This window comes from Rhinopithecus bieti, unplaced genomic scaffold, assembly GCF_001698545.2.
Source record: "Rhinopithecus bieti isolate Rb0 unplaced genomic scaffold, ASM169854v2 scaffold_22042, whole genome shotgun sequence".
Lineage (NCBI taxonomy): Eukaryota > Metazoa > Chordata > Mammalia > Primates > Cercopithecidae > Rhinopithecus > Rhinopithecus bieti.
The window spans coordinates 193,709-204,819 of record NW_016810459.1 but is presented as its reverse complement, the minus strand read 5'-3'; the positions used below and the strand labels follow the sequence as shown (position 1 = coordinate 204,819).

The following is an 11,111-nucleotide window of genomic DNA, read 5'->3' as shown; positions in this document are numbered from 1 at the left end:
GATCTCCTGACCTCGTGATCCGCCCGTCTCGGCCTCCCAAAGTGCTGGGATTACAGGCTTGAGCCACCGCGCCCGGCCGATACTATATATTCTTAACTGCATGCCAGATAATTTTACTTATTTACACCCCAGACACAGTTAAATTGAACCTTCGTTAGACTTTTCCCTCTGTATATTGCTACTTGTTGATTCTCTACCCTAGTTTTAGACATTAGTTCTTGATGTGCTACCATGCAGTGTAATTTTCACTTTTTTTTTTTTTTTAATCACCACCAGCCTCACTTTATTTTTTAGTAAGAGTTTATGTTGGATTGTTCTCCTTCCTACCTTAAATATTTAGTAGCATTCACCAGTATAGCTGTCTGGGCCAAAAGTTTTCTTTGCAAGGAGTTTTGTAATTGTAAATTCAATTCCTTCAATTGGTCGAGGACTATTCAGACTTTTTTTTTTTTTTTGCTTTGAGCTGGAGTTTTGCTACAGTGCCCAGGGTGGTGGTGAACTCCTGGGCTCAAGCAATTATCTCGTCTCAGCATTCTGAGTAGCTGGGATTACAGGTGTGAACTACTGTGCTTCAGTTTCTTTTGTTATTTGTGTATGTCAAGGAATTTGTCCATTTCATCTAAGTTGTTAATTTACTGGTATAAAACTTCAATGTGTTTCTTTCCTGTCCTTTTAATGTTTCTGAGATCTGTAGCGATATTGTCTCCTTAATTTTTTTTAATTTTTTTTATTTTTTTTATTTTTTTTGTTGAGACGGAGTCTCGCTCTGTCGCCCAGGCTGGAGTGCAGTGGCCGGATCTCAGCTCACTGCAAGCTCCGCCTCCCGGGTTTACGCCATTCTCCTGCCTCAGCCTCCCGAGTAGCTGGGACTACAGGCGCCTGCCACCTCGCCCGGCTAGTTTTTTGTATTTTTTTTAGTAGAGACGGGCTTTCACCGTGTTAGCCAGGATGGTCTCCATCTCCTGACTTCGTGATCCGCCCGTCTCGGCCTCCCAAAGTGCTGGGATTACAGGCTTGAGCCACCGCGCCCGGCCTTGTCTCCTTTATTTATTTGTTTTGTTTTGCTTTGTTTTTTGAGATGGAGTGTCGCTCTGTCGCCCATGTTGGAGTGCAGTGGTGCAATCTCAGCTCACTGCAACCTCAGCCTCCCGAGTAGCTGGATTACAGGCATGTGCCACTATACTTGACTAATTTTTTGTATTTTTAGTACAGATGAGATTTCACCATGTTGGTCGGGCTGGTCTCAAACTCCTGACCTCAAGTAATCCGCTCGCCTTGGCCTCTCAAAGTGCTGGGATTACAGGCTTGAGCCACTGCGCCTGGCCAATTTATTTTTAAAAGGAGACCACGGGTCTTGCTGTGTTGCTCAGGCTGGCCTTGGACTCCTGGCCTCAAGCTATACTTCTGCCTCAGCCTCTGGAGTAGCTTGACTACAGGTGTGTGCTGCTGGTACTTTAGGCATGTGCCACTGCATCTGGCTTCCTTTTCTAATTCTTCATATTGGTAAATCAGCTGATGATTATCAGCCAATGGAAAGGGGTATAGAGTATCATAGGTGAGCTCGTTTAGATTGCTCAGGGAATATTCTTCGTCTCTTTCCTGTAGGGCATATCACTGTCTTGTCAGTGTCCTTAGCACCTAATAGGAAGAGAAGGCTGGTATCATTATTCATTTTGTCTACACTGACTTGATCTATCTTCATTTTCTATAGTACCCTGGCCGTTTGTTACCCCCTTGATGATGTGTAGATCTCACGGGAGGAGGAAGTCATACTGCTGTGCAGAGGTGTCAGGGAATCTGCATCTGTGCATATTTTAAACCAGTCCTCTTACATTTTGCTTCATCTTCACTCCTGCTTGCAAAGTTACTGGTGTCGATCCAATACTGAGGTGTATGGTGTGGTTCTTTGAAGACACAGATTGAATTGTTCTCTGGTTTTCTCTTATTGGCTTAGGATTTGGCTTTTCCAGATCAGCTGAGGCAGTTACCATCTTCTGTGTGCTTCTACATATAGACAATTTTGTTGCTACCATTTTTTCACCTGCTATTTGTCTTTCTGGGTTTACTCATTTTAAAAAAGCTATGTATTCTTGATCTTTTCTTTTCTTTTCTTTTTTTTTTTCTTTTTTTTTTTTTGAGAGAGTATCGCTCCTTGCCCAGGCTGGAGTGCAATGGCGCAGTCTCGGCTCACTGTAACCCCTGCCTCCTAGGTTCAAGTAATTCTCCTGGCTCATACTCCCGAGTAGTTGGGATTACAGGCATGCACCACCACGCCTGGCTAATTTGGTATTTTTAGTACAGATGAGATTTCTCCATGTTGGTCAAGTGGGTGTCAAACTCCTGACTTAAGGCTATCTTCCCACCTCAGCCTCCCAAAGTGCTGGGATTACAGGCGTGAGCCACCGTGCCTGGCCTCATCTGCCATTTTTAACACAATGTTTATTTCTGTACTTTCCATTGTGGCAACCACTGGCTGCATATGGCTATATAAACATAATTAAAGTAGGCAAAAATTCAGTTCCTCTAACACTGGCCACATTTTAAGTGCTTATTAGCCAGATTTGGTTAGTGGCTATGGTGTAGGACTATGCAGACATAGAATATTTCTATTAATCCAGAAAATACTTTTCAAAAGTACTGATCTGTACTGTTAATAAAGCATAAATAAGGCCGGGCACGGTAGCTCATGCCTGTAATCCCAGCACTTTGGGAGGCCAAGGCAGGCAGATCACCTGAGGTCGGGATTTCGAGACCAGCGTGGCCAACATGGTGAAAACCCATCTCTACTAAATGTACACAAAAATGAGCCAGGCGTGGTGGCAGGTGCCTGTAATCCCAGCTACTTAGAAGTCTGAGGCAGGATAATTGCTTGAACCTGGGAGGCGGAGGTTGCAGTGAGCCAAGATTGTGCCACTGCACTGCAGTCTGGGTGACAGAGCAAGACTTGGTCAAAAACAAAACAAAACAAAAAACAGAAATCAGACCATATGGTGTCCACATATCAATCCCTGTCATCTCCCGGACATCTCAATTCCTGTTTTAATGTCACCTCTCACTCTCCTTGCCCACATCACTGCTCATTTCATTCCTTGCTGAGCTGATTGATTTTGTTTTCTCCTGCAGATTTTGATTTCTTGACCCTTTGATACTTCTTTACTTTTGCTTTCTTTTTTCTTTTTAAAGACAGGGCATTGCTTTGTCACCGAGGCTGGAGTGCAGTGGCACTATCAGAGCTCACTGCAGCCTCGATCTCAGGCTCAGATGATCCTCCTGCCTCAGCCTCCTGAGTAGCTGAGAGTACAGGTGCATGCCACTATGCCCGACAAATTTTTTAATTTTTGTAGAGGCGGGGTCTCATCATTTTGCACAGGCTGGTCTTCAACTCCTGGGCTTAAGCGATAAACCCACTTGGGCCTCTCAAAAGTGTTGGGATTACAGGCGTGAACCACCACGCCTGGCCTCTTGTCATTCTTTTGCCTAGAATTTCCCCCATCCCAAATAATGTGGCCCTCTGTTGTATCAGTTTGTCTATCTTTTGTGTTTTAAAAATGATTTTCGGCCAGTCGCGGTGGCTCATGCCTGTAATCCCAGCACTTTGGGAGGCCGAGGTGGGCGGATCACGAGGTTAGGAGATTGAGACCATCCTGGTTAACACAGTGAAACCCCGTCTCTACTAAAAATACAAAAAAATTAGCCTGGCTGAGGCAGGAGAATGGCGTGAACCCAGGAGGCGGAGCTTGCACCACTGCATTCCAGAATGGGCGACAGAGCGAGACTCTGTCTCAAAAAAAAAAAAAAAAGATTTTCAGGCTGGGCGCCGTGACTCACACCTGTAATCCCTGCACTTTGGGAGGCTGAGGTGGGTGGATCACGAGGTTGGGAGATCGAGACCATCCTGGCCAAGACGGTGAAACCCCGCCTCTACTAAAACTACAAAAATGAACTGGGCATGGTGGTGCGCACCTATAATCCCAGCTACTCTGGAGGTTGAGGCAGAAGAATCTCATGAACCAGGGAGTCAGAGGTTGCAGTCAGCTGAGGTTGTGCCACTGCACTCCAGCCTGGTGACGGAGCGAGACTGTCTCAAAAAAAAAAAAAAATTTTTTTTCAAGCTGAAATGAAATCTTCCTCAGGTCTCCTCTTTTCTATTCCCCTTTTCTGTGCTTTTTTTAAAATCTGGTGTGTTTTAAAGATGACTCCTTTACACGTCAGGGCGTGTGTTGTTTAGGATGCCCATGTTCAACATCATGTAAGTATATTTAGTGGGGCATGAACCTTACTTTAGGGTGAGGCAGAAAACTAGACCTGTGATTACTTTCTACCAATTTTTTTTTTTTTTTTTTGGAGGGGAGAGTCTTGCCCTGTCGCCCAGGCTGGAGTGCAGTGGCGTGATCTTGGCTCACTGCAACCTCCACCTCTGGGGTTCAAGCAATTCTCCTGCCTCAGCCTCCTGAGTAGCTGGGATTACAGGCGTGCACCACCACGTCTAGCTTATTTTTTGTATCTTTTAGTAGAGAAGTGTTTTCACCATGTTGGCCAGGCTGGTCTCAAACTCCTGACCTCGTGATCCACCTGCCTCGACCTCCCAAAGTGCTGGGATTACAGGCGTGAGCCACCGCGCCTGGCCTTCTTCCTACTTTTATGTATTTGGTGAGGTATGTTGCTTCCCTTTCCTTGACTGTAACCTGTTATTTTAACTTACTTTTTTCCTAGTAGTTCTGTTTAATTTTCTATATTTCTTGTAAAAACATAACTTGTAAAAAATAACTTTTTGTAGAACAAAGAGTATCATAAATAAGTGTAATATTCATGAGCAGAGGTTTTATAAGATCTGAGTTGATACAGAGGAAACAACTTTAGGGTGTTTTTGCAATTTGTAAGAAAGAATCTGTTTTAGCTCTTTTTCATGTTCCTCTTAATCTTGGGACAGTATTTGAGCCTTGTAGGTTCTGATGTTTATTTTTTTATTTTTTAATTTTTTTTATTTTTATTTTTTTTTGAGACGGAGTCTTGCTCTGTCGCTCAGGCTGGAGTGCAGTGGCGCGATCTCGGCTCACTGCAAGCTCCGCCTCCCGGGTTTACGCCATTCTCCTGCCTCAGCCTCCCGAGTAGCTGGGACTACAGGCGCCCGCCATCTCGCCCGGCTAGTTTTTTGTATTTTTTAGTAGAGACGGGGTTTCACCGTGTAGACCAGGATGGTCTCGATCTCCTGACCTCGTGATCCACCCGTCTCAGCCTCCCAAAGTGCTGGGATTACAGGCGTGAACCACCGCGCCCGGCCGGTTCTGATGTTTATTGTTCCATGCCCTATGTTCCCTGTTCAGTCTGTGGAGGCAGACGTCATTCTTGTAAGATGCGTTTTTCATGTGTGTTAATTCCACTGAGATGCCTTATGGTTAGCACCAACCAGTTGGTTTCAGTTTCTGCTCTTTTTGGGCCTACATTGCCGTAACCCTTTCTCTACCCAACCCACTTAACAAAAGCCATCTTTCAAGGAAACATCTCTTTTTATCTCAGAATCATTTTGCTAATGATATAAAATGTGATAATTTCTAGTATGAAAGTTATCTTTTGGCTGGGCATGGTGGCTCACACCTGTAATCCCAACATTTTGGGCGGCCGAGGTGGGTGGATCACTTGAGGTCAGGAGTTTGAGACCAGCCTGGCCAACGTGGTGAAACCCCATCTGTACTAAAAATACAAAAATTAGCCTGGTGTAGTGGTGCGCACCTGTAGTCCCAGCTACTTGGGAGACTGAGGCAGGAGAATCACTTGAACCTAGGAGATGGAGTTTGCAGTGATCTAAGATGCACCATTGCACTCCAGCCTGGGTGACAGAGCAAGACACCATCTCAAAAAGTTATCTTTAAAAAAAAATTATTTGGGGCTGGGTGTGGTAGCTCATGCCTATAATCCCAGTGCTCTTGGAGGCCAAAGCAGGAGGATTGCTTGAGCCCAGGAGTTGGAGACCAGCCTGGGCAACATGGTAAAACCCCATCTCTACAAAAAATGCAAGAATTAGCCAGGCATGGTAGGATGCACCTGTAGTCCCAGCTCCTAAGTGGGAGGATCACCTGAACCTGGGGAGGTGAAAAAAAATTTTTTTAAGCATATTTATTCTTGTATGAGAGTTTGTTGTATTACCTCCCCTTTATTAAAAAATACAATAAAAGAGATCATTTTTTCCTGATTAAGCTACATGTTATAAAAAGTATAAAAAGCCATCCAGGTAATGATTTCATTTTGTAAGTTTATGTTCTCTTCTTTTCCTTATAGAATGGACATGGTGGTGGTCGAAGTCAGCAGACACTAGACAGTAAGTATACCAGCAAGCTACTCTTGTCATGGCTGGTGCCAACCAAACAGAGGAAAAGGATAGCTCAAGTGATGTGGAAAACACCAGTTGGTCAATGGCTCATTCGTTAAAAAGCAGCCATTTTGCTTTTTTTTTTTTGGAACAGGTGTTGGCTGTGGTATTATTAGAAATGTCTTAGCCACAGCAAGAGGGAGGTGATGGTCTCATATTCTTCTGCCCTAATCACACTGCACCACAAGTGCAGCGTACAGTACACATCTTAAAGATGCTTGGGCCAGGCTGGGTGGCTTATGCCCACAATCCCAGTTCTTTGGGAGGCCAAGGCAGGCAGATCGCCCAAGCTCAGGAGTTTGAGACCCCCTGGGCAACATGGTGAAACTCTGTCTCTACTAAAATATGAAAAATTAGCCAGGTGTGGTGGTGCGTGCCTGTAATCCCAGCTACTTGGGAGGCTGAGGCACAAGAATTGCTTGAGCCAGCTTGGGCTACAAAGTGAAGACTCCATCTCAAAAAAAAAAGTGCTTGTAAAGCAAAAATTACTGTTCTTGTTCAGGAAAGATAGGCTCATTGTCTTTAGGACCTGAAGGACTATTGCTTAGAAAGAGAGAAAAATGTTCACTGTGGACATTTGGGAGAAAATGAGGCCCCCTTCCAACAGCTCAGTGATTACCTAAGATAGTACAGGCAAATCCGTTAATTGCTTCTTTTCTGTAGTTGACCAGCTTGTCTGTGATTGTTTATGGTAGTTTTCTTTCTTTATTCAGGAAGGCAAATGGATGGGGAAGCCAGAAAGACTCTCTTTAAATAGGATTTCCTGGGAGTGCGGATATTGAACTTAAGCAGACCGGGGTGAGCCTTAGTTGAAACTGTAATGACAGATTTGGAGCCCCAGGATTTTAGTTTGACATTTGCTGGTATTGTTGGGCTGCCAAGTCTGTTTGGAGATTCGTTGGTCATTCTGAGCTTGTTGGATGACAGAGGAACTTTTTACTCTAGCAGTGGTAGTGGCAGGTTTCTTTTGTCTAGGCATGGGTCGAGAACTAAAGTATCTGGGAAGCAGTGTACATTAACCTACTTTTCATTTCCCATACTCTCTTCTCCCTCACTTCCTCCTCTCCTTCCCTCCCCATTTTGTTTGTTTGAGAGAGGCTTCCTGTGAAGCTGTTAGCATCGTAATAGAAGGCCCAGGGCTGTACCTTTTGGGGTCTTAGTTTTAGGTGAGGTTTATCTGTCGTGTCTTTATACAGTTTATCTATGAACAGGGTTTATATATGGAATAGACTGCCAATAAAAAGAAAGCCTCTGTAAGAACTGACCTAGGTGTAAGTTGACCCTTTCATTGCTTGTGTTTGTTTTTGACCTGCCCTTCCTTTAGAGACTCAAGTGCTTTCCCTGGGTTTTAGGAGGGTCAAGGTTGCTCCTCCTTCCTAACTGGAAAAGACAATGATGTTTTATTTCCAAGCACATATCTGAGTTGTATGTGTGGACAGCACTGAAACTGAGTCTTTCCACAGCTAGGATTGAGTGTCTCCACATTCTTTCTGAAGCCTACGAAGCTCATTTGTGTGCTTTGAGATTCATCTATTCAAGCACATACCAAGGAAATGCTCACTGTGCATTTGGAAATAGGTGTTGGACAGTAGATGTGTGTTCTTCCTGGAGATGTTAGGTATCTGTGTTTCTGTACAACATATGCATCAACCCCTGTCTACCTTACGTTGGCTGTGAGCATTGGTAGAGTCAGCCTGACTTGGCGGAAGCACGTGTAGGTGGTCTCACCTGTCAGCTTCTTACTCCCCCTTGCTGTGCCCTTTGAGGAGTTTGCCTCACGTTATAATTCTACATATTAGGCTCAGCACCCGTTTTTCTTTCTGGCTGCATCTACAGCTTAGGTTCCTTTAGGTGGAAAAAGTATGTCCCCATGTAGGATAGATTGGATTATAAAGGTGTCATTTTCTATTCTTTGCTGCATCTTGAACACCTGACCATGGTGTGTCCTTTGATAGTGTTGTTTGACAGACAAGGGGCTGTCTGGCAACATGCTTGGCATTTTCCTGGGGAATGTAACTTTATGGATGTCTCAACTGAGGCTGACATGTCACAAGATATTGAGCGTATTTTCAGATACTTAGGATTGGTTGTAGAAATAAACAGATCTGTTTCTTACAGCTACTTCATCCGTTCCTGCTCCAAAGACAACAGGCCCTCCCTCTGCCCTCCCGTCTGTGAGCTCCCTGCCCAGCACCACCTCCTGCACTGCACTTCTGCCGTCCACATCCCCGCACACTGGCGACCTGACCAGCAGCCCTCTCTCTCAGCTTAGCAGGTATGGGGAGGGTGTGGGCCCAGAGCGAGAAGTACCTTGGGGCAAAGTCCTGGAGCTCCTGTAGAAGGCTGCTTCCATGAACAGAGCACACTTGTTGTCTCTGACATTATGTCCTGGGCTTTTGCGTTACAACTGTAGCGTAGGTTTTGGCCAGGCTGTGGCTTAAAGCCACCAGATAGGGAAACCTTGCCTGCTTGGACCACCTCTGCTGGCACAGAGCACTGGGTCCCCTGGGAGTAGGGTGAGGCCAGCAGCACCCTCCTACCTGACTTCGCCCTCCAGAGGGTGCCTGAGCCTAGACTCTCTGGGCATCGCTGGGCCCGTGTCTGTGAGGTGGAAGGAGAATGATGGATTTCTGAGCAGGTGTCTGGCCTGAACTTTCCATGGCTGAAGAAGCGATGTTATTAGAACAAGGTGTAGGAAAATGGGTGGCATTGCTACCTGTGTCTTCTGAGGAGTGTTCTCCATCACTCTTTAACCAGGAGCAAAAGTGGATTTGATGGGAATTGGCATGTGGAGTTGAGCATAGGAACTTTGATCCCTCATTCACAGATTGAATGGGGTTGTCTAGGATGACCATGTTCTTAGTGCAACTCTGTCTTCAGTTTTCCCATCTGAGGAGCAAATGGATGTCGTTGAGGGAAGCTGGCTCTGGAGTTTTCCAGACCTCATGGCGAGTCATTCCCATCCATCAGGACCCCATCACTGGGCTCTTTGGGGATAAGGAATGAGGAGGGGTCTGAAGCTGGTCCTTCGCTAGGGACTAGGGACAAGTTTGAATCTAGCTCACTGAGCCACGTGGGTCTTGTTCATCTGGAATCACTTGTTCAGGTGGACATACGGCGCTCTGTTTTGTCTTCTAGTTCGCTCTCCAGCCACCAGAGCAGCCTCTCCTCTGCGCACGCAGCCCTCTCCTCAAGCACGTCACACACAGTAAGTGTCTGCGCGGCTTCCTCTTCCTCTGCCATGCTTAGGGAGCCTGGAGCTTAGTCAGATGCAGCTGGAGCTTCAGTCTGATTTTTAGTATCTGATAATCTAGAGTTGCTTGGCTGAAATGTCTTGATGGCATGATCTGGTTTGAGCCTCCAATTTCCTGGGCACCATCTGGGGACATCTTGCTTTCTAAGTTTGTAGCACCTGGGAAGAATCGTTGCTCCAGACCTCATCTGTCATTGGCAGGACTGTCAGGTGGTGACCTTGCTCCCAGGAATTTGCTGTTTGATCTTTCCTTGTGCCTTCTTTCCTGACTCAGAGGCAGAGATTGTGAGAAGATCGATGTTGGAGAAGGGAGTCTAGAGGGTGGAAGCAAACATGCACTGCCAAGAAGCCAGGCAGGAGGCCAGAGTGGGAGCACCAGCTGGGAAGTGTCCTCATATGCCAAAGAGTAGCCCTAGATTATGGTTATTGAGTGTGGCTCAGTGGGTCGTGGAGCTGTGAGCATGGTTTTAAGTGGTAGGTGTCAGCCAGATTGTGGTGGCTTGTGGAGTGAATGGTAGTGAGATGGAGAGGATGAGGTGGATTGTAGAGGGCATCCGATGAAATCTTAGGAGAGGCTGGAACCTCTATTGGGAGGATAGAAAGGTGCCTGGATTAACAAAATGTCCATGCTCCTGGACAGCAGGAGGTGTTGGGTGAGGTTGGAGTAGGCAGGTCCACAGGCCGGGAGGAAGGATTAGGGTGCAGACGAACAGAGGAGGCAGGAAACTGATGAACTTGGTGTCCTCTGAAGAAGGCAGCAGCTCACTAGCAGAGTGAGGTGGTGGAAAAGGGACATGCTGTCCTTTCCTCTGGATCTGGCTAATGCTGTGGCTTTCACACACTGATGTTCCAAGTCAAACCTTACACAGAATCTTTTCTAAAACACACAAACTGCCACTTTCAAAGTAGAGCACAGTGTGGACACCTCTGCCTGTCCCCCTGCCCCTGCCCTTGCCCTATGTGGCTCATGGGAGCCGTGAGCTGACCTCAGCAGGAGCGCCGTGGGGCTGCCCTCTGTGTCCGTGCCACTGCTGCCTGGGAACCCAGTGCTCCTGCACTCATGGTGAGCTGCACTCTCCATCTCCTCAAAAAACACTCCAGATCATGTATTCCAACCTACCACAGCCAGAATCGCCTCATCTAGTGGGTTCCATACTTTGTCAGCATGACAGAACTGTGACGTTGCTAATACAGTTGTCCCTCCATATTTGCGGGGGATTCGTTCCAGGACCGCTGCCTACACCAAAATCTGCACATTCTCAAGTCGCACTGTTGCCCCTGCGGAACCCACCTCTAGGAAAAGTCAGCCTTCCAAATATGTGTGTTTTCAAATTATGCATGCCTGCATTGGGTTGAAAAAGAAATCTGCCTGTAAGTGGACCCATGCATTTCAAACCTGTGTTGTTCAGCCGGCAACTGTTTGTTCATAATATTTCATCTTAAAAGTTATAGAAAGATAGACAATGATAAGTTTTCTTTTCTTTTTTTTTT

At 46.0% G+C, this 11,111-nt stretch overlaps 1 protein-coding gene across 1 annotated transcript in view; it reads left to right on the top strand.

The window, feature by feature from the left end:
* LOC108542189 (ubiquitin-associated protein 2) overlaps positions 1–11,111 on the top strand; it is a 42,518-nt gene that overhangs the window by 20,651 nt on the left and 10,756 nt on the right. Inside the window, exons 6-8 of the mRNA XM_017892098.1 lie at positions 6,277–6,316; positions 8,486–8,642; positions 9,506–9,575. Coding sequence (XP_017747587.1) covers positions 6,277–6,316; positions 8,486–8,642; positions 9,506–9,575 — 267 coding nt within the window. The remainder of the gene's footprint in view (positions 1–6,276; positions 6,317–8,485; positions 8,643–9,505; positions 9,576–11,111) is intronic.